The sequence below is a fragment of the Micromesistius poutassou genome (assembly GCF_964030765.1).
Source record: "Micromesistius poutassou genome assembly, chromosome: 16".
Classification (NCBI taxonomy): domain Eukaryota; kingdom Metazoa; phylum Chordata; class Actinopteri; order Gadiformes; family Gadidae; genus Micromesistius; species Micromesistius poutassou.
In genome coordinates this window covers 7151519-7175292 of record NC_140286.1, presented here as the reverse complement: position 1 = coordinate 7175292, position 23774 = coordinate 7151519, and the positions used below count along the sequence as shown (strand labels likewise).

At 46.3% G+C, this 23774-nt stretch overlaps 2 protein-coding genes across 2 annotated transcripts in view; both read left to right on the top strand.

Annotated features, from left to right (window-relative positions):
• Window positions 1-2488: 2488 nt before the first annotated feature.
• On the top strand, window positions 2489-5926 carry LOC311361297 (ETS domain-containing transcription factor ERF; the record flags this gene model as incomplete). The annotated part of the gene is made up of 5 exons (XM_084481472.1): window positions 2489-2546; window positions 2811-3039; window positions 3473-3587; window positions 4737-4827; window positions 5625-5926. The coding sequence occupies 5 exons, from the start codon at window positions 2489-2491 to the stop codon at window positions 5924-5926; spliced, it is 795 nt and encodes a 264-aa protein (XP_084337598.1).
• Window positions 5927-6551: 625 nt separating this feature from the next.
• lig1 (ligase I, DNA, ATP-dependent) overlaps window positions 6552-23774 on the top strand; it is a 34375-nt gene continuing 17152 nt past the window's right edge. The window contains exons 1-12 of the mRNA XM_084481188.1: window positions 6552-6690; window positions 7164-7244; window positions 7664-7886; window positions 13723-13876; window positions 15862-16044; window positions 16892-17380; window positions 17667-17796; window positions 20182-20268; window positions 21465-21521; window positions 22503-22561; window positions 22987-23100; window positions 23410-23576. Of these exons, the coding sequence (XP_084337314.1) occupies window positions 6674-6690; window positions 7164-7244; window positions 7664-7886; window positions 13723-13876; window positions 15862-16044; window positions 16892-17380; window positions 17667-17796; window positions 20182-20268; window positions 21465-21521; window positions 22503-22561; window positions 22987-23100; window positions 23410-23576 (1761 nt within the window). The 5' untranslated portion in view covers window positions 6552-6673. The remainder of the gene's footprint in view (window positions 6691-7163; window positions 7245-7663; window positions 7887-13722; window positions 13877-15861; window positions 16045-16891; window positions 17381-17666; window positions 17797-20181; window positions 20269-21464; window positions 21522-22502; window positions 22562-22986; window positions 23101-23409; window positions 23577-23774) is intronic.

The window sequence follows — 23774 nt, the reverse complement described above, 5'->3', positions numbered from 1 at the left end:
AAGGGGAGGGGGGGATGGTCAGAGAGGGTTATTTCAGCTCATTGCTTGATGCAAGGCCATTTTTATTTGATAACTGTTTGTTATCGCAGCCTGTAATATTAAGTGTAAAGGCCGTATAAAGACGATATAAAAAAGACCAAGGTGGTGAAGAAGAAGTAATTCCAGTCGGACCAACGGCAGGAAAGGATGTCCTTTTGAAACATTGAACAGTGTTTTACTGTAACTGTATGTAGCAGAGAAGACTAGAAGGTTGAGGCAGTGCATTCTCCTCGATATGATTCATAAAAATGACACCTGACTCAGGAGACCCGAGCGGCCAGCCCCTTGTCTCCAAAGATGAGGATCATGTAATCATTGCGATGAGAAATCTACCTTTGAATCGTAATGAATGCTGTTCCCATGTCCCGCGGTTTCTAGACAACAGTTATTCGAGTTGACATCTTTATCTACGCTACGTAGTTTTGTACTCACAACACGTTTTTTTTGTGCCATGATTTTATTAAAATTTCCATCATGCTATATCTATAATAAGTATCGAGAGATACGGCTAACACCAGTGCATCATCTATTGTGTCTGTGAGACTGGAAAAAAAGTGGCCTTTTGTTATTGATATTTGCCTTTTAGAAGATATCCTTGAAAATGGTTCAAATGTGCACATTCAGTTTAGCTGAGTTATACTTGGAAAGGAGAGCATGAGAGAGAGAGTGAGAGAGAGAGAGAGAGAGAGAGAGAGAGAGAGAGAGAGAGAGAGAGAGAGAGAGAATAAGAGGTAGAGGGAGAAGGAGAGAGAGAGATAAAGCGAGTGGGCCAGAGAGAGAGAGAGAGAGACCGAGAGAGAGAGACAGAGAGAGAGAGAGAGACAGAGACAGAGAGAAAGAGGGGGGCGGAGGCAGAATGCTTTTTTTGGGGTGGTGGTGTTTTTTGAGGGAGGTAGAGGTGGGGGGGGGGGGTCACGGAGTGGAAGGTGGATGTGATGGGATGAGAGGCAGGGTGTGTGTATGTGTGTGACTGTGACTGTGTGTGTGACTGTGTGTGCGGTCATGGGGGGCGGGGGGGGGGAGGGTGAGGGGGGGAGGTCGGGGGCAGTGAAGAAGAATCTATCCATCTATCTATCCCTCATCAGTCCCCAGACCTGAATGGGATCTGGCCCGGCACCACCACCACCTCCACCACCACCTCCACCACCACCTCCACCGTCACCACTGACATTGTCATTCTTCGGACGGGGACGGAGCCACGCTTGTCATCCCTGCCTATTGTCCAATCAAGGTAATGGCAACCCTTTCATCGTTATCTCGCTCCCCTCCTTAATGAGCTGGCTCTCTGTAATTGGAAATGATTGGGATGCGGAGAGCACGCCGGCGTCAGATAACCACAGAGCTCTGTCTAATTGCGTGTGATTTCGGGGCGCCATCAGAAACTTCTTCAAAGATTCCCAGTGGCACTGTAGATATGGTGTGTTTGGCGGAGGCGACAGACTGGGATGCTTCAGGGAGTGCGGGACACAGAGTTGAAACCTGCTTGAAAGCCATCCTCAGACTAATTGTGCTTTTTATTCGATAACCCCGCTCCTTTAGCAGAGGCTCTCAGTTTAAACTGTACATTATTATGCTGGGGAAACACCAGCGATAAAATGAAACAAAAAGAAACAGTACACAGATCCTTTTTTGGTCATAATTGATAGCAAGGAACCACACCAAACTGTGTTTCTGGTTGTGCGTTTGGAGGAGATGGTTAAAGTGTGTTGTGTGTTGTGTGTGTGTTTGTGCGTGCGTGTGTGTGAGAGCATGTGTGTGTGTGAATGTGTATGGTTAGTGTTTTGAGCCTTACCAGGACTAGGACGGTGAGTTGGCTTTGAGGTGAAATGATCAATGTATGTTTGAGCATGTGAGGATATTAAGAACCAAGGTGTGTATTAAATTAATGGCTCAGGATAACCATCTCCAGTGGTAGTGGTTTCAAAATATTTATTTTCTTTCCTCAATTAATTTCTGATTTATTATTATGTACGAATTGGAACTTGCCAATATGAAAGTGAAAAAGTTAATTAAGTTCAAAGCAAAAAGTTGCATAATCAGCTCCATCTTTATTTTAGTGTCGGTACAAAAATAAACATACCTTTTATAGGCTTCTGATTGCTTCAGGGCAAAACTGGAATTTAAAGAGTAACCAGCCTTTAACAAAACTGCAGAAACAGCACCAACTCTGTTGATACTCGTTACCGCAATAGCCTTTCTCTGATTGGTCGAAATTGGTGAAAGATGTAAAATGACTTTGCCCTACAACAAGCAATAGCAGTGATGTCTCCTGCTGGTATTCATTTGGATCAGAGGTTGTGAAATTGCTGTTTTTATTAGAAGCAGCAGTGATTACATTCCCTATGTTTGACACAACCTCTGTGGTTTGATCTGAGCATTTACTCTTTAATGGAGAGGCCATTTAATTAGTTTGCAATTATCTTCTTAATCTTCTTCTTTGGTACTGCAGATGCAATGTGGCTGCACTCCCTCTGTGGCCCCCCTCTCCTCTCCGTACTGGAGTAGAAGTAAGTGTGCTTTCAGGTGTACATTGGTGACCACATTTGTATAGTTTTGTATGTGTATCTTTATGGATTTTGTGTGCGTTAAAGCATTTGTTGAAGTTTGTGTAGGCTTAGATGTGTCATTATATTTTCTTCTTTCTTGAGGTTGGCTGCAATTTGATTGGATGAACGATTAAACGATTAAAGCTATTAAACATAGGTGTATGCAATACATATTTAATCCACACACCTCAAGGTTTGCACATAACTTCCTGGTTCTCTCAGCAGTGCTGTTTCCTGATTGGGCGTACAAGCCTGCCTGGTCGCCAGGCTCCAGGCAGGTGCAGCTGTGGCACTTCCTGCTGGAGCTGCTGGGGCGGGGCTCGGACGGGGCCATCGGCTGGGGCAGCGAGTGGGGGGAGTTTGTTATCCGGGACCCCGAGACCCTGGCCCGTCTGTGGGGCGAGAGGAAGGGGAAGCCGCACATGAACTACGACAAGCTGAGCCGCGCTCTAAGGTGAAGGGCCCACACACACACACACACACACACACACACACACACACACTCACACTCACAATTGCATGAGCAAACACACACACACACACACACACACACACACACACACTCACAATTGCACAAGCACACACACACACACACACACACACACACACATACACATACACACACACACACACACACACACACACACACACACACACACATAGAGTTCCAATAAAATACACCCACACACACCCACCAATGTAATGGATGTGTGAATGTATGTAATCCTTTCATTTAATCCCCACAAATGCACCCAGAGCACCTTTTGTAAGCATGGTTCACACAGACACACGCACACACACACACACACACACAACCCCACAGACACACACACACACACACACAAGAAGGTAACACTATTCCGTAACCTCTGTTGGCTATATTCCAGGTACTACTACAACAAGAGAATCCTGCACAAGACCAAAGGCAAACGCTTCACCTACAAGTTTAACTTCAGCAAGCTCATCCTGGTCAACTACCCTGGCTTCCCCACGTGCCACCAGGTCATTTCCCCAAGCGCACTTCATGTGTTCCTGTCTCCTGTGTGTCTGTGGCACGGCAGCTCTCAGGGTAGAACAATTAGGTAGAATAATGGTGATGAACGATTTGAACAGAAAACAAGCCCCCAGCCCCAAGTGTTATCCTGACTACGGCTGTTCCTCGGTTTAAGCACTTGTACGGTGATTTGATGGAAGCCGGCGCCTCTCTATTACAGATGGCGGCTCTTTCCTGTGGCAGAGAGTCAAAGTCAAAGAGAGACAGTGCAAAACAGTCTGCCGCCGTACTAAACAACAACGGGAGACACTTCTTGATCACAAGTGAAATGATTGCAGAAGTCGTCTTGAGCCTCCTCTCATTAATCAGCTCCAGGCATCCACTCAAATCTCCTTTCATTCTCCTTTGTTCTGACGAGGCAGATTTAAACAGAGGATCTCGCTCTCTCCCTCCCCCCTCCCTCTCCATCTCTCTCTCCCCCTCTCTCCTCATCTCTCTTCCTCTTCTCCCCCCCTCTCTCTCTCCCCTATCCCTCTCTCTCTCCAACTCTGTCCAATCTCTCCCCCCCCATCTCTTTCTCTGTCTGTCCGTCTTTTCTGCTTACTTAGCAGCCATGTGTTAGCCTACATGCATTCGCCAGCCTCTACAGGGGGGGGCAGTGTATGCTTGAAATGCAACGGTAGACCATGCTTCCACTCCGCCGCACTCACACACTTTGACCAGGAAAAAGGAAAACCCTTTGAGGCTGGAAACCGTACTGCGTTTGAATTGAATTGTACCAACAGGAGACCTGGGTTTTGAGTCCATCAGATGAATACTTAGATAAATGAATCACAAGACCGCTCACTACAGCCAAAGGGAAGCTCTGTGTGGAACTACGTCATTTTTGGACAAAAGATAGATCTGCTGTTTGGTAGACAGACTGGGGGGAAAAAAAAGAGCCCTCTCTCTATGAAATGAAGAGAATCCTGTTTGGTATGTCACCCCGGATTTACACTGACCCCATCCGGGCCATCCCATAATACATTTTCACCGGGGCACCAATATCGCACTAATGTATTAGTACATTTCAATGTTTTTCTTCTCTCTGCTATATTCCATATCCACGCGCCCCCGGGCCTGAACACCATCCTCTCCTCGTCCTCCTCCGCCCTCAGCTGCTCCCCAGGGTGCCCCTCTCCTTCCCCCCCTTCTCCTCAGAGACCGGCTCCCTTCTGCGCCGAGGAGCGGAGCTGCCTCTGGACAGAGGTAGGCCTACTGCAGTCGCAGTTTTTCACCGTGACATGCCGTGACCACCATGCTGAAAACCCATCTGCCACAACAACAACAACAACAACAACATGAACATGTGTGCGCCGAATCCATTGTTCAAATCGAGTGAAGTGCACGTTGATAGTTATTGTCTTTGCCGTATTTATGTGCACATACCGTTTTCAGATTCGTATTCAGAGCGCCTTATTGCACGTTGGGATGTGCCAGAGATTTGAATAGGTCATCAAGATATCACGCACTCCCTGTAAAGGCCACAGACCACACACACACACTTTGAGACTTACCAAAGTTTTTTGGGGGAAATTAAAACTTTTCCCTCACCAGTTAGCAAGATTTGAAAATCTTGTGAGAATTGTCCGTTTAGGCCGTGGTTGATGAAATAACCTGGCAATGTGGTCTCACCTAGACACAAACCCTGAGTCATTTTATCCAGAACCTTATCTTACCTAGTATGTGGTTCCCGCCTCATACCGCCGCACCTATAAACATCCCTCTGGCGTACTTACATTTGGCCTGATTTCATTTCAAAGTTGTATTTTTTTGTGTCCTACTTTTAATTTTTTTCTCTTTTTTTCTTTTCTACCTCTTTTAATTGGACTTCTTATGACTGGTGCTTATTGTCAACCATATGCATAGTGTGTGGCAGTAGCCTATATAGGCAGACTCCTCCAAATCTATACAACCCCTTATATCAAGCATCTCACAAATATAAGTTAAGTTATATCACACCTACATGTGCTCTGTGTCACGTCTTCCATGTCCTTGTTTGACAGCTCTTCAGCCAATGGCGCACCCCTTCTTCCACCCTTACTGCCTGCCTAAGCCAATCCCGTTTGCCCGTGCCCTTCAAGGCCACGCCCCCCCGCACTCTGCCCCGCCTCTCCCCGGTTCCCACCTTGTGAGAGATCTACGTCTTCCCCTGGGTGCCGTGGCAACGGTTCGCGACGACTTTCCGTCGCCGGGCGGCGGCTGGCCCGCCAAGAGCACCCTAGGGTGGGATCTGAGGAGCTTCGCAAGTGGAGGAAAGGAGAGCGAAACTGGAAACAAGTGCTTAGGGAGAAGAGCAGAGAAATGATTAAAACAAGGAGATTATTATTGTTATTATTATTATTATTATTATTATTATTATTATTATTATTATGAGTGTGAGATAACGGGATGGCGATTCCAAACGACTCCACGGCCAGTGGCCTCCTCTAAGATATTAAACATAAACTTTTCTTTTCTTCTTAGGGTATTTGTACAGTGTTGTTTTCTCCCTTATAAATAATATAACATAACATTGCATTTCTCATATAAGAGGTGTATAAGAATGTTGAGGAGAACATTTGTCTTTTTAGACCATAGCTTTTCATTATGTCACAGGGAATTGCACTTGTAAACAATTAACAACATGCATTTGGGTTTGAGTAAATAAAGCTATTCTCTCAACTTTAATTATTCAGCTGTTTGTCTTGTCTTCTCGCTCAGTTCCAAGGTTTATGGAGATAAAAACGCTTCAATAAATTATGCACTCACATATACACGATCAAACATTTATGGGAATGGGGACGCAAATATCTCTCAGCATCAGGACCAACTCATTTTTCATTCAGTCATTACAACTCCAACACAGCAGGCGGCAGTAGCGCTGGCCCTTCATCATATTTATCACAGCAACCAGGTTTTTCCCGGGAGAAAACAAGTCCTACTTTTGGCGCGGAATATATTATCTTTCTTCCTATTAACTCAGAGCCACCGGAATAATTCACTTGCTGTCTATGGGACCTTGAATACAACTATTCTAAATTTAAATTATAGCCACCAATAGCTCAAAGGCAACATGCAGCGAAGCATTGCGTGAGTATATTATATAGACATGAGCATATTGTAAGATGTAGCTAGTAAGGTACTAGCACTAGCCAGTGCTGAATCTACATATGCGTATTGTTCGGTTTGGTACAGAGGCTTGCTAATGCTAATATGAGATAATGTATTAGCTATTATAATGCATTACCTGCTCAGGGACGGCAGATGTAAACTAGCCTTCACGGCTATCTGTGACTCACACAGAAAAGTTGTTAATGTGTACACAGTCCCTGTCAAATGAACAAACTAATGAAAACAACTACAATTTGAACTCACGGTTAAGTTGATCATTTGAGAAACGGAGGGTTAAGAGTACCCTTCGGAAACACAATATCGTCACTACTCTTAAATGGTAAATAAATATACTCTTAGAAGTTTGGCGTGTTCATGTCCTCCATCATGGCCTGATCAATTACTATTGTGCTTTTGTTTGGTGGCTCGTCTCCTTGCATCCTCCATATCAGCTCCTTCTTCCAACCCAAGAACAAGGAGAAGGGTATTAAGGAGAAGGATATTAAGAAGAAGCGTGAAGAACCTGTAAAAGAGTAAGTCATGAATCTTCCTCGCTGGTCGTGGGCGGCACCAGAGTGTAAAGTAAACAGAGTTGTCGAACTAGTCCTCTGTGTTGCTGTCTTGTGGTAAAGAGTACGACAGTAAATCAAGTTTTGTCTTATGACTACTATGTTGGGGATAAATGACGATTTGAAAACGGAAAATGGCACAAAAAAGTATCCCAAGTCTAAAAGAAATTGGCTAAAGAATACGTTTCCTACCCTATATACTTTACAAAAATATTATACAGTATGTGATTGCTGATATTTTAGGGTTTAATAATAAGGTCCACAACATTTTCTTTCTCCAGATTTGTGCATATTTGGTCATATAGTCACCCATAGCAACACGTTCTTCAGTCATGTTTCTGGTCTTGTTTGAGATTTAAACGGTTGTTTGCTTCCGACCCCAGGCCTGTCAAAAGCCCCCTCAAGGCACAGAACGGGGTCAAGGAAACTGATTCGCCGGTCAAGAAGGTTGTCAAGCGCAGCCGCCAACTCCTGGACAGTGATGACGATGACACGCCCACGGTGAAAGAGCAGGCCCCGCCCAAGGACAAAGCCCCGCCCAAGGACAAAGCCCCGCCCAAGGACAAAGCCCCGCCCAAAGACAAAGCCATGCCCAATAAGGAGAAGGTAGGGACGCACTGACACTGCTGACTTAAAGCTCTGATAGAACATACAGTGCAGACGTCCACGTTGCACACTGTTGCTTTCATAGTTCATGCTTGATATTCCTCTGTTTTCATTTTTCAAATGCATTTCCAATGCAAGGGCTTTCATCACTGGGCCATAGGCTCAATCAACATTGTATTACCGGTGATAGTGACGTACAACATCACCATCTTTGAGAATGCAACTTAAAGACAAATATGCGCAGGATTTGTTGAAATATGAAGTGTATACATGAAAGGGCATTATATGTTCAGAGCAAGGAGGTCTCATGCTGGTAAGTGAACGCCAGGTATACACGTCACAGTAGATGAGCTTTCACTGTGTGAAAAGCAGTTTATCCAGAAAGGAATGATCCGGATAAACTGCTTTTCACTGTGTGAAAAGCAGTTTATCCAGAAAGGAATGATCCAGAATACTCCCAGATAGTCCACAGATAAACTGATATGTCCGGGACTTTGTCCACGGTTAAAGCTTAGTTCCACGTCGCCGCAACGCAAGGGGGTTTATGGACCTTGCGGACCCTCCTTGCGTCCACCGTAAGGGCCTGACGTGCGCCTCCCAAAAATTGTAACCTTGCGTCGAGGCCAGGGCTGTGGTCCGCTCACTAAAACCCGACGCGGAACCAAAACAGGTTCACGACTGCGTCATTGCATTGCGTTGACGTGGAACCATAACTGAGCCTTTACTCGGACTGGAATACCCCTGTGGCATTTTTCCACTGGCACTTCAGCCACACTGATTTGAGTCCCCACGACCAGTCTAAACGTGTCGAGCCACGTCCCGAGATGGGCAGTCTCCGGGGTCGGGCCAAAGCGAGCCTGACCCGCCCCCAAGTGGGCTGCGGTGACGTCAGCCCTGTTGCTGTTCGGAGCGAGAATCTCTGAAATTGTGGGAATAAAGAGCTATAAAAATACAACATACCGTGCGTTCTAGGGACATATCGCCGCGCACGCGGAGAGCGAAACGAGTTCCCAACAGCTTAATTTGTTATGATTCGTTAATTCCTATAATATTGCCTAATTAAAAATGGTTTATGAAGCGCACCGCGTGAGTTCAGTCTGACGACATTCGCCACTGTATATGTACCGGGTTTGGGGGCCCACGCCTGCTTGCTGCTTGCAATGATACATTTGCATTTCACACCTTAGGCCACAAGTTGCCATGGTGAATAATCCCCTGGGGGCGTTTGCAAGGTAACATTTGCATTTCACCGTTTCCACAGGCTTTTTTTTCAGGTCAAAAGACTTACCTTGATTTGGTGGCACAATGACTTGTTCCTCCCGATGTATTATTAATTCTATATAAATCACTAATATTAATAAATTACTATTATCTGGGTTGTTTTGTGTTCAGAATCGGAATCCTCTTTATTCAAAGAGGTACAAAACATGCACTAGGCAATTAACTTGCTGCTCTTCATGCAGCTCAGCTCAGTACACTACAATAACTAAACACAATACACAATATATAAAATAAAGTGGGCAAAGCAACAGTGGATACAAGAGGTACAGGTAGGGATGGGGATCGAAACCCGGTTCTATCAAGGACCCAGTTCCACTTTTTTCAAAACCCGAAAATCAATAACGTTTGGGCTTATCGATACCACTATCGAGTCTCGTCGTTTTTTTTTTCTCCCGTAGGTCCTGTAACGTAATTGTGTGTCCCTTGAGTCGCGTCACGGCACTTAAATCTAATCAATCTATAGTATATATATATAGTAGTATATAATATATATACTAATATATAATAGTAATCCAATTGTGAAATCCGTGTTGTAATCGGCAGCATACAAGCTAATTAGCTTGAAAAGTAAATAAAGTTTCAGACGTGCTGCGTGATGATGTGTTCAGGTTGGCTCAGTAAAACGACCATTAGGTTATCATGATGCATTCAAGTGTAACGTAAAGAAAAGGGAAATTTAGTTTTTGGCGAGAAACTTGAGTAATACAGTTGTATAGTTCTCTAATCATTTTAGAATATATAATTAAACTACTGATGCCAATATTTATTAAAAATGACATTTAATTTAAAATACAATTATTTATTTCCTAAATATTTTCCTAATCACTAAAAACATGAAGGCTATAAACGTTTTTGTTATGCTCACTTGTTAAGCAATAAAAGCAATACCAGTTCTGTTAAAAACATATTGTCGCGTCGTCTTTCCACCAAATAATAGAAAAGTATCGATAGTGGTATCGATAAAGACTCGGATCGATAAGGAGTATCGATAAAGGTATCGATATCAATAAATATTAACGATCCCCATCCCTAGGTACAGGTGGAGTGGTGGGTGACGGGGGGGGGGGGGGGGGGGGGGTAGAGGGGCAGACTGAGCATGCTGGGTTGGGAGTCCGATTTCAGTCTATTTTGAAGAACCACACATCCAACTCTTTGTTAAAGGTCGTTTGACCCATACTGGCCTTCCATCCAATATGGCGTCCTCCTCTTCAGACATCATATCCAGTGTTGTGTTCTTCCTAAATGGCAGCCTCTTCCTCAGTTGGAAGAACACTAAGCTCTGGCCATGGGCAGCTGCAAAACACAGGGACAACTGAAACGATACCACTGAAAACATCAATTATGCTGCAAAAGCCTGAGGACGTCGGGATTATTATGTTTTGACGTACTCGTCTCTTCCTTTTACTTGGGTGACCTTGCCCTCCTCTTCTCCAGTTGATCTTTTTTGATTCATCCTGTTACTCCTCCCAACAGTCTCATAATAGGTTTCGCAGGATGCTAGAGAGAGAGAGAGAGAGAGCGAGAGAGAGCATTTCTTTTTATTAAATGCAGCCTTTACAGCAGAACAGTAAATTGACTTACCTGTCACAACATCAGAATCCACGTATCGAAAAGCCACGGAAACGTTGTTGTGCTGAGATGTTGTAACCTCCTGGGTGTGTGGGCAAGATGCACTGTGGAGAAGAAAGACTGATTGATTCAAAGTTGATTTAAAGTTGATTCAGAGTTATTTCCCACCTGTTTACATTCATTCAAGAGCAGACGCTTGTGCTACCTTGAGCCCTCTGATGTCTGACTCCATTCTGTCCGACCGCAGAATTACATCCTCCACGAAGGTTTCCCGCTGTTCAGAGTCGTCTTTAAAAATGCATCTTACATGTTCGGATTGGGGCGGTGGAATAACCGGGTATTTCCGGTGCACAGCAGTAGCCTCCTTGCTCCGCTGTCTGTTTTGAAAACTACAGTTTTCTTTTGAAAGCCATCTTCATCCTGTGCACTTTCAACAGGATATGATGTACAGCGTCTGGTGTCTTCTGTAAACCTCCTGTAATCCTTCTGTAACCTGCTTCGTCTTCACAGGTGAAGATGTAGGTAGTATTGCATTTGAAAGGGGAAAGCATCAGCTATGACTGGTCAGGCGGATTCTTGTAATCCTCTGTCTAACAGCTTATTCTGACATTTTCGGGTGTTGGCAGGTCTGTATCACAAAACTCTGTAGCAATTTGAATACCTCCCGGCGAACAGCATTTCTTTTCTTTAGACAAAATGTAAATCACCACCTCTTAATTCACATTTCGTAGGATGTATTTAAGATTTCCGTGGAGCACTTTGAGGGGCTGTTGTCACTCATGACCCCTGAAATGAAGAAACCTCTAACCATGCCACCTGCCATGTTTTTACATCAAATTAACGGTTACGGCAGCAGGCTCACATGGTGATCTTTTTTTTTGGTCAACGTTTTTTATTTTTAAAGGCGATGTGTCTAAAATAGAAACGGCAATTTTGAAAAAGTGATTGGTGTAAATATAATATTGCATGTGAAACACAAAGATATACACCATTAACGTATTTTTATACATTTTCGTCCAACCAATATCCATTTTAGGTCAGCGTGGACAGTAGTTCAATCAGTTAATCTGTCATGATGGTAATTGCTGAAACAGCTGAAAAGAAAACTCACGTGTTTGCTTTCCATTCTGTTCCATTCAGGTGAACCTGTCAGGTGCGACCTTTTACTGAACAGTTCCCTTCGATAATTAATCAAAAAATGAGTGTGCAGTCAACAAAAGTCTAACCTATTAATCCAAAGTTTACTAGACTGATATTTCTCCAGCTAGCCAGGTGTGGCCGGCGTGTTCCTGTGCACACAGCAAATCATGTTTAGAACAGCACAGATCCCCCATTTTACAAATCACTTTTATGAACACTGTCAAATGATGTTATTAGGCCATGATGTCCTGCTCACACAGCCCAGAATTACCATAAACAGTTTTATGTTTTAGCCTTATTTATGAGTTGTTCACAAAAATTCACTCCCTGTAGAACATAAATCGGGCCTAAAAAGTTGCGGTCCGACGAGGCCCAAGCACGACAGAAAACCCGCCCCTCGAAACTGACCCGTGTACAGTAAAAGAAAAACAAATCCTCATTAAATATTATAGCCTGCGATAGGTTTTTTGGCAAGAACTGGCATCATTATAGTTTTTATCGTTCTTTATTTAAGAAAGTCTTTGGAGCAAATGTATAAATAAATGATAACTGGAATAACAAATAAAATGGTGAAAAATCCGCCTGATATATGCAACATAGGAGGATAGACACGCTTTAACCGGCTTATTATGCACTCTCAAATATATAGGTCTTTGCTTCTTCGCAGCGTTGAATTCTCCGTCTCTTTGCTGTTGTACTTCAACAGGCTGTCGCAACTTTTGCATCGTACAAAACCCCACTGTTCATTATTCTCGTTATGCACATAGTGATTGAAGGGTTGAAAAAATGAAAATTGAGAAAGTTTCCACGCCTCAGACTTTCCTTGTCTTTCTACCGACTAATCGCCTGAGGCCAGCTGCTATTTCACCTCCTCGGCGTCATCTGTTGTCACGTGTCTCTCTAATCCAATACTGATGGAAGAAGAACAGAAGCATCTGACGGTTATTGATGCCTGGTTGGTCGGTCCGCTCCGCTCTGACGAGAGGGGGAGATGGGGGGGCAGGGGCAGGTGGGGAAATGGGGGGGGGGGGGCAGGAGTGGTGCTGCTGCCTGCAAAAGATCTGACTGAGATATGACCCAAGCTGCTTATAATGAGATGGTTAGAAAACATTTTGACCGTCTGACCCTTCCTGTCAGGTTTAGGCAGAGATCTCAAGCTCTTATAACCCTGTCTTATTTTTTATTTTTATTTTTACGTTTATAAAAAAAAAAGCAAGAGGGAAAAACAGTGTTAATGTCTAGACTGGGCAACCCGGGCCTGACACCGTCTGTTTACTCTACGAGGCTCTTTGTGCCGAGGCTAGAGGTGAAGGCGAGAGAGAGACGGCACGAGGGAGCGAGAGAGACGGAGGTGTTTGAGCTGTGGGTTTGTTCATCGGATTGCTTCATTCTTTACTTCCTGCCCTCTAGAGGCGAGGAATTCATTATGATGGCGCCGAGTCGCAGGAGGAAAACAAGCGGCGGAAGCGGCACTGTGCGTTAACAACCGATCGGTGCACTCTAATTGCCTGGAAGACTTTTTTGGTCTGGGTTTTCTTCTTCCTGTGACAGGCTACTCTTGTTTGCTTTGGATAGTGTCGAGCATCCCCTTTCCAAACGGTTTTTAGGAGGTGAAACCGTACACTTTATCTACAAACCCTTCACTTTCCCAGCGGACATTAACAATGTACTACCCCCCTGCACTGTGCTCCATGGAAGAATTTATTTTATAAATAAAGCAAACTCTTTGGGTACTTACGCTATTTATAGCCTTATCCTGAAACCAGCCTCAATGCATTCTATGGTTTAAAAGATGCAGTGATGGGTGAACTCCTTAACTCAGAACGCTTTCTCTCCCCCGGTCTAGGATGAGGCTTTCAAGGCAGTGCCCACCCCCCTCTCTCCATCTCCAGCCCCCGCCACCCCGGCCACGCCCATCACCCCGGCAACCCCCGCCTCCTCGGGCACCCCGGGGACCCCCACCTCCATCTCTCCCTCTGGGATCCCCAAGCGCAAAACCGGTGGGTGCCCATTGTTACCAGCTGCATGCGCTTTGTCTCACCCTTTTTTGAGTTCCTTCACGTCTGTCTGTCTTTCTTTTTCTGTGTCTGTCTTTCTTTTTTCTGTCCATCTGTCTGTCTTTCTTTTTCTGTGTCTTTCTTTTTTCTGTCCGTCTGTCTCTTTCTTTTTGTCTGTCCGTCTGTCTTTCGTTGTACCTCTTTCCCCTCTACACATGTGTGTATATACAGTATATATTGTTTGTTTTGTTTTGTAATTACCGGCCGGCGATCCCCGCGTAGATCCGGTGAACCGGGCCACACCGGATCCATTCATTATTCACAGCGTCCACTTGGCCGTCTTTTTATTTTTTTGTTACATTTTATTTACCTGGTTTGAGGGAACGCTTGTAATCTAGTCACGCCGCACCCCTGCTCCCCCGACTCTGCAGGGTGGGGGGGGGGGGTTCAGCCCGCGGTGCAAGACCTCCGTTTACTATAATGTTGCCGCGCCAAAACACGAGTATCGCTTAATAACACTGCGTTGTGCGTGCCCCACCAAGACGAGACGCTAAATTGAATTTAACTTGAATTAGGCGGCCATTGTGCGTCGGTCGAGATGTGTATTGATATCATTTCACGAGATTAAACGTCACCACCGGGCCTTGTGATTGATCTAATGAATTTTCTCTTCCAACCTCATTTTAAATGTTTCACATAGTGTAGCTGCGTGAACTTAATGACTCCGGGACGGAGTCAGCGGCGACTGCTGCCTTTCATATCAACATGTATTGTTAATACGGTGCCCGGGTAACAACAACAGCACCGTGTAACGGGGAGGAGCCGACGAACCGTGTTGCACTAAATCCTGATGAATAGCCTTTCACAATGTTGGTATGTGGATGTGAGATACGGTTTAGTTCCATATGATGACCTAATCTCGATTGTTATAATTAACCTATCTAATTACTTAAATCCTTCACGTGTGTGTGTGTTTGTGTTTGTTTTTTGGGCTTATGTGCCACTAAGCCCAACGGAAAGGAATCTGCCGCTGTGCACCAGCGGCGCACAAAATAACGATGGACATTACATCAGCATCTTGGGTTGCTTTGCAGTGGAACGTTTTCCTGGATAGGAGTGTTTTCATTAGCAAAGTAGCTCCTGGTTATGCAGTTTTTCTCTCCCTCTGTCTCTCTCTCTGTCTCTCTCTCTGGCTCTCCCTCTGGCTCTCCCTCTGTCTCTCGCTCTCGCTCTCGCTCTCGCTCTCTCTCTCTCTCCCTCCCCTTTCTCTTGCCCTACTTGTGCAATGAGTGAGGAGTCGTGCCTATTTTTAATTACAGCACTGCGCTCTGTGCGACCGATACATTTCCCCACACACACACACACACACACACACACACACACACACACTCCTTTGCTTCGTAATCCCTTAATTTGTTCACTTGTAAAGGAGCCATTGGATTCAATAATTATGAGGAGCCGGGAATTAAGCGTACACTCGCCTGTTAGAGCATACACGGTAAATACCAGTGTAGATTGCTTCACCAGGGCCATCCGCAATACCTATTACCAAGCTCTGCATAATCCTCCCAGTTCCCTGACCATTATCCAAATTGCAATCCAATCGGTGCATACCCATTCCTAATCTTTTGTCATTTGAAAGGCGCTGCGGGTTAGGTTTGATATTATTCAAGGTTCATTTGTTAGAAGTGACACACTGTCGGCTGTTATCAGGTGAGATGCTCTGTACTCTTTATCAGCTCATTTAGATTTAAGACCGCTCCCGGCTTATTTCCGACCAATCACGGCATCCCTAACCTGATTGGTTCGGGGACGCCAGCTTGCCCGTCAAGCACAGGTGTATGAAATGCAACACTTCAACGCGGGGAGGTTTTTTTTTTCGTCATCCAGGCTCAAAATCCGGCTCTATTCTAATTGCAACTCTCAAATCTTACTTACAGCACCTTTTTTTTAATTAACGTCCGTTATTAATTATCGTGTGTGTGTAGCGAGGAAGATGTTCCCCAAGCGGAAGCTGAATGAGAGCGGCAGCCCACTGGGGGGCCCGGAGGCGGCGGTGACGGCCCCGGTAACCGGGGCCCCGGAGGAGCAACTGGAGCGGAGCAGCGAGGGGCCCATGACACAGCGCAGCAAGAGGCCCCGTGTGGAGAGCCCGTCTCTCGGCGCCGGCGGTGAGTGGCGAGCCCCGTTCAGTCATGTTGACTCTGGTCCATATTTGGGCCGAATCGGGATATTGTTGCAATCATATTCTTATCTTGACGTTCATATTTGTTCCTAGCCGGGACTCTCCTCTGACGGTTGTTCTTGTGGAATTATGGCAAGCTATATTGGAAAAAAAAAATGAAAAATAGGCTGATTTATGGCCGAATTAATGATTGTAAATGTATGCAAATTCTGAATTTAATTAAGGCAAATTAACAAATTACCATAAACATACGTATATATATTGCATGGTGACATGCTGCTTAATTAACTCAAGCTCTTTTTCTCCCCTCCCCGCGTATTTTTTATTATTCATTTGTTATTCCTGGACAGAACAAAATTCTCACATCCTGCTGTGTTAGCGTGTGTGTATGTGCGCGCGTGTGGGTTTGTTATGGCAATACGCCGTTGACCAAGCTCTAAAAGCCAAAATTCTCAGCGCCTGCACTTTTATTTGTTTCGCCCCCGCCCCCTCCTACCCCCCTTCCCGCCCCCTCCCACCCAGCCCCTCTTGATCTGCAGCGGCACCCGCTTGCCCCGTCGAACAAAAAAAAAAAAAACACCCCTAGAAAGCGACAAGACGCATTTAATGAGTGAAGGCCCAGCGGTTATCCGGCGTAGCCATCTTTATACAACATCCACTCGCTTTCGCTTCCTGCCACAAACGGGCGTAGAGAAAGGCAAAGCCCCTCAATGCTGCCCTTTTTGTGAGGCTCCTGGCATTTATCTTCCTCGTGCTTTTTCTTCCCTTTTTTTTTTTTTTTTTTTTTTACAATGTCTCCACTCCACCACCCCCCCCACCCCTTCGCCGTGCAGGGAAAGGTGATGAGGCGATGGAGGTGGAGGCCGTGGCGGAAGAAAAGAACGAGGGGAAGGCAGCGACTGAAACGGATGTGCCGGCGCGGGACGGCTCGGGAGAAAAGGGTGAGCTGGCGGCTGAAAAGAGGAAAGGAGTGGAGGTGAAGAAGGAGGAGAACGAGCAGCATGAAGAGGAGGAGGAGGAGGAGGAGGTGGAGGGGAAGAGAGCGGGTGTGGAAGAAAGGGCAAATGGAGCGAAGGATGAAAAGAGGGCCGGGGATGAGAAAGGGCCCGCCGACACCAAGCAGCAAAAGAAGAAGAAAACGAAGACGACAACGCAGAAGAAGAACAGGGAGGAAGAGGAGGAGGAGGAGGAGGAGGAGCGAGTGGCTGAAAAGGACAAGGCCAAGAGCCCACGGAGTCAAGCAGCCAAGGAGCGGAAGGAGGCGAAAGAACAGGGAGGAGATAAGGACTTGGCCAAGAAAGCTGCCATCAGCAGTTTCTTTGGTAAGCCAGCGGAATTAGCATTTTCCTGCACGGGTGCACACATCTGGACACACTGCGTGTGTGTTGCTGTTTGTTTTGCGTGTCTGTGTGTGTGTGTTTGTGCGGGACAAACGGTGTCCGTGTGTGTGGGTGTCCGTTTTATGTGTGCGTGTCCGTTTCCAGAATCAGGCTACACTTTAGAACAGATGGCACTCACACCCTTACAACACACCGACATGCACCGGCAACACAACCACATTTTTGGTGTTTTTGTTTATTTTTCTTTCCGTTTTGATGTTTCCCGCAGCACCCAGGAAAGCGGCGGTCAAGGTGGAGAAGGTGGAGGAAAAGAGCAACGGAGAAAAGGGGGAGGTGGGGGATGTGAAGAAGAAAGGGGGAGAGAAGGCCGCAGTGGAGGAGACCAAAGATAAGAAAGGGTAAAGCGGGCGTCTTTTTTGAGTCTCACTGCACCCCTCTGATCCCTGACACTGAACTAGGTCTAGTTTCTACCCTGTCTGTCCGTCCGTCCGTCTGTCTCTCTATCCTTGTGATATTTAGTATAGGTGCTCAGGCCAGGAAGGGCACCATGTGTTTGAACAAATTGTGTCGATATTGTGTGCGGTTAATCAGGCACAGGGTGGTGGAGTTTAAGCAGATGGACACATCACAATGTTCTTTGTGAATGTGTCTGTAATGTTGTGCCACCGTAACACGACCTCGTGGACAGTGGGTCGAAGGATTTTCCATGATCACAACATTCACTATAAAAGTAATTTAATATTCACAAGTTTGCAAAAAAAAAAACACCCCCCCCATATTCATTTTTCTACAGGCAAATCCAATCCATACTCGCTATAATAAACCTGAACCGTTTTTGATGACGACCCGCTGACATGACATTTCCACTCCCGGTCCTGTATAAAGCCCCCCTCCACCCCCCCCTCCCTCCCCCCCCCCCCCCCCCCCCCCTCATTTTTTTCTCCCACCCGTCCACGAGTCAGCAAAGCGAGAGCTACCTCGACTCCAACACAGCCGTGACCCCATTCCCCAGCATGTCACAGGTTCAGTGATATCGCAGGGTGATATATGTAATTCCGTGTTTGCTCTTTCCTTTTCGCTATCCCTCCAACGTCAGTCCTTTTTCTTCTTCCCCCAGCCGCCATTGATTTTCCGATGGCGCTGCAGAATGATTAATGCAATCGACACTAAGGCACTTGTTGCACATCGTGTTGTTCAAGTGTGACAGGAGGCAACAAGAAGGCCCCCCCTTCATCACCAGTTCAATAGCAGGAGGTTAACATCAGGGCGCCCGGGGGCTTACAGCAGGTTAAATCTGGGAAGCCTGGGTGTAGCCCCACACCAATAATACGGTCATCAAACAGGGGTTTTTCAAAAAATATTGAACGCAACCTTGGCTGGAAGCCATTCTCTTCTTTCTTCCGCGTTCTCCTGCCATACTTCTCTGCAATTTCACCTCGGTTCAATTTTCACACCTTTTCAAGCTGGAAAAAAATCAATTTTGTTGTAGCACTCTGAGCTCAGATAAGGAGTTGATAACACTGAACAATAATTTGGCTGATTGTTCTCGACCGCTACATGGATTGTAACTGATGGTTTTGAATTTGATTCTGTGTTCAAGACTAAATGGGGGGGGGGGGTGGGGCGGTTTCAGAATAGCGTTGATGTTGTAAAGATTTTTATCATATTAAGGCAGACGTGTCTCGAGTTGTAAGAGGTCTAAACATGATGTTCTTTAATGGTGTTTTCTTTGTATGCTTTGGCTTGTGATCACGGCACTCCAGCATCATCTTTCCTACTTTCCATCCCTCCAGAATTGAACAGCATACAGTAGACTGCATACAGTAGACTGCATACAGTAGACTGCATTCAGTAGCGACTTTGCCTGTGGCAGGTGCTAGTTTCCAGCTACAAAACACTAAGGAACGTCACTTACTGAGCTGATGCTATATAAACCTGTGTTGTTTTTTTAGAACATTTCCTGACAAATGCATAAGGTGTATATATGAATTTTAAGCAGTCACAGGCAAGAGGTACCAGCTCAGCTGACGGTAAAAACATCACCCCCCCCCAACTGAAATAGACCCGACTCACACGCAGAAGAGTTCCTCTTTATAGACACTTTTCAGTTTGAACACACAATCTTCAGGATTGCCACAAAGTGAAAACAAATACAGAAATCTCCATCACAAAGTGGTATATACACATATAGTTCTGTTTGGCTTGACATGACAAGGCATATCCGAGTATAACTTGAAGCAACACGAACGACTCAACCTTTTACGATGTTTCCCATGTAAGTAACGACTCCCCTTTAAAATCAAACATACGGTGGGAAGTGAAGGCCTATCGGTGGCATACCGTCGACTCGTAAAAACACGGCTCATACGCCATTGCAGCAAATTGCATGACATAAAATATTTAGTTTGCTTGGCTGAAAGAGCACCTTGAAGGGATGCCGGCACGCTGTCAGTGTGTCCTTTTCAGACACACTCACCTCATTTAACTTTCCATCATGCTCCAGTGCAAAGCACATCAACTCAAACAAGTTGCAGAGGGGAAAGGCATTGCTGTGACTTAATGATGTTTTCCTTTATTGGTCGGATATTATCAGTATGCTGACGAATCATGGGGCCCTGCCGGCGCTGCTCTTTCGCAAAGTCACTCAGGGGTTTTGACTCTCTTAAAGAACCTTCCTCTGTCTGTTCTTCCTCTCCCTGTGGAAGATGCAGACACACACAGTTCCACCTGGCGGAAACCACACTCCCGATTTCATGTTGCATTTCGTTGTTTTCTTTCGGCAGGGACACGACTCCAGGGCAGAAAGACTTTGACCCGTCCCGGCCCAACTACCACCCGATAGACCACGCCTGCTGGGGGCGGGGCCAGAAGTAAGCCACACCCACACCATGTCGTTCCACTCACCTTCACCTTGGCCGCCATGGGAATTTCTCTTAAGTAGTAACCTGAAGAGGGGGTGAAGAGATATCGATATGAACGGGGATAAGAGGTCGTTCGATAGAGCTTCTGTTTCACGGAAACCCGGGATGCACCATTACCGCTTTCCTAACTCGATACCAATTCCGAGCCCATTCCAAGTTTGCGGAGTCAATTATTCTACTGTAAATTCTGTAGAACACAGAAATGTTTATGTATGAAAGGAGGAAAGCTAAAGGGATGTGAGGGACCTCTTTAAACCCGATGTAGCCAACACGTTGAAAATGACGCAGTACCCGCTTTCTCTCCCTTTTTATAGTCCCACTAAAAGAGAGCCCAGGCCTACGGCGCTGAGACTAAGAGCAGAAACAAAGCAAATCTAATTAACCTAGGTTAATTGTTTCTGCTGTTGTCGTTTTTGGTGGATGGTGTTGTCCCCCCCGCTCCTCAAGAAGCAAGGGAATCTCTGCTTCCCTGACGACGCGATTCATCTCACTATCGCTCTGTTTGTTCAGTTAGCCGAACATTCACTGTTCACTTTGTATGGGTGACATAGTTGTCGAGTGTCTAGTTTTGGTGTAGGTTCACTGTTACGGGGGGGGGGGGTTGAAGGATCTGAATGAGTTACAAATGTAAAGTCCCACTTTGGAGAGAACCACGCACACTCTTCCTCTGTTCACGTGGGTCCACTTGTGCCCGATAGCATGGGCCCCGGGGGGTTATAATGCACCATAAACTAAGTACTGATGCACAGTTATTTCCGCACCATAACCTCGTCCAATAGATGCACTCGGGCCAATGCAGGTTATTTAGGCAAATGAAGGGTCACAGGGAAAGCGTCCAACACCAGCGTCTCTGCTTGTTCATGGTACTGCTAAACGTTCGTCTACGCTCTTCCGGTAAACAATCAGTGCCCGGATTCCTCCTTTACTCGTATCCTAAATAGTGCACTAAATGTAGCCTTGCACCGGGTCCAGTTATCCCTGGTGGGGCAGGTGATAAGGGCAGGATGCGGAGCCCATTGGATTTCAGCGATGAGCCGGTTTCCGTGCCGACGGCATGAAACTATCAAAAATAAAAGTTTTCCTTTTCATCATTCCGAGCAATAATGACACGCCTTTTCCCTCTTTTCATCCCTTTTCCCTCTCAGGGTGCCGTATTTGGCCGTGGCGCGGACCTTTGAGAGGATCGAAGAGGACTCTGGCCGGTAAGTGGAGGTTAAAGTTGAATTAAACAAAGAAAAGTTCACTCTTCTTCTTCTTCTTCTTCCATTTGCCCATCTCGGGGTCATGGGTCCAAACGTAATGTAATCGCTTCCCTGCGGGGGCCATTTGTGCGTTTGGCGTCGCTCCCGGCGTTTTTAAAGTGCAGGCGTGGGCCTCACCGAGGGGTCAGACGTCTGTGCTGCGTTAACGAGACGTCATGGTGATGCAAACCCAATTACTTCAAAGGGGATCAGAGGAGGAACCGTAGCCTCTTGTGTTACCTCCTCCACCTCCCCTTCAACCACCCCCCCCCCCCCCCCTCACCCAACCCACCCCACTAATTGAGAAAGGGATATGTATTCAGATACATATGTCTAATATACAGTGCGTCCAAAAACGAACTCGCCAAACACACTTTGAAGCGGCTCGGGTTTCCTGTCTGCCCGCATCCTCCTCCCAGACAAATCTCATTTCCTCTCCCACACCACCACTCACCCCCCCCCCCCCCCCCTCCACACACCCTCTCCCCCGTGCCCCTGCACTTACTCATCTCCCTCCACGATGATGGCTTCAAAACAAAGTTAGCCGGCCCTTCCATAGTCTCTCTCCCTCTCTCTCCCTCTCTATCTCTCTCTGTCTCTCTGTCGCTCTCACTCTCTCTCTCTGTAAGTGATCTGATCGGTTCCTGCTCTCGCTGCGCGCCGCTCCCTCTCACGATTGAAGGCTCTAAATTGGCATGGATAACAGACATTTATGCTGCCAATACAGGAAAAGATTCGAGAATACGATGCAAATTGAAGGGTCGAAAAAATAGCACACAATAAAAAAATCTAAAAATGGTGCAAAGCGCTTGACTAGGACTATAATATCACAGAAAAGTTGGGGGCATTTTAATTAGGGTTGTCAAGGAAAATGAAATGTGTGAAGATATACGTCATTATGGTGTAGTCATATCGCTCTCGCTCTCTCTCGCTCTCTCTCAGGCTGAGGAACATTGAGACGCTGTCCAATCTGCTGCGCTCCGTGCTGCTCCTCTCCCCAGGTAAAGAAACCCCCCTCCAACCACCGCCCCGCCACTCCCAAGTCATAAAAAAAGGAGATCTAAATGAATAGATAGAGCTGCCTTCCAGAGCGATGGGAAGTCGTTATTCAAGGTAATATGGTGGAGAAGGACCCCCATGTCTCCCTTGGACCAGAGCAGCGTCCTGGTTGGCTGAGAATGAACGGCCGGGCCGGCCGTCGCCCCGCTCTCTTAAATAGGGAACTTGACATGTTTGATCACGTTCTCTCAATGGTGGACCCGTCGCTTTCTGGAGTGATGTATGTACATGCGTTATGTGTATTATTAGAGTCCTTATTTTGTCTCCTTCAGAGTTTGATTATGTTGATCAGGCACAGGATTGAAGTGGAGAAACGGCCTGTGTTGAGTGTGTGTGTGTGTGTGTGTGTGTGTGTGTGTTGTTCCAGATGACCTGCTGTGCTGCGTGTACCTGTGTCTGAATCAGCTGGGCCCCGCCTACCTGGGCATGGAGCTGGGGGTGGGCGACACGGTCCTGATGAAAGCCGTCGCCCAAGCAACCGGTAATATGCGCGCACACAAACACGCGCACACACACCTGCAGATAGCTGTACCAATAAGCCGACATGCCTCATTCATTCATTCAGTCACATTCATTCAGATCTCAGTCTCGCTCTCTCTCTTGCTCAATACACACCCACACACACACACACACACACACACACACACACACACACACACACACACACACACACACACACACACACACCCCTCTACCTACCTGGCCTTAATTGCCAATCACCGTCCTCTTGCTCGCAATCTGCCGGGCCGCCGCGTGTTTACCCAATCTCTCGGGAACCGGTCGTTGTCAGGGAGACAGTTGGACAAAATCAAGGCGGAGGCGCAGGAGAAGGGCGACCTGGGCCTGGTGGCGGAGAGTTCCCGTAGCAACCAGCGCATCATGTTCCAGCCGGCAAATCTGACGGCGGGGGGCGTGTTCGCCAAACTGAAGGAGATCGCCAGTATGAGCGGGAACTCGGTGGGTACCGACATGAAACGGGTTTCATTTGAAGTTCCGTTGGGAGTTTTTGTTATGTTTGTCAAGGAGAGGAAAAAGGATTGCGGTTGGTGAGGATATAATGGCTTGATTTACTCAGGGGGAAGTAGCTGGCCGTCAGTCTGACGGAATGTGCCCAGTAGCGGCGTTAAGAGGGTGGGGGGGGGGTACATATTTGTT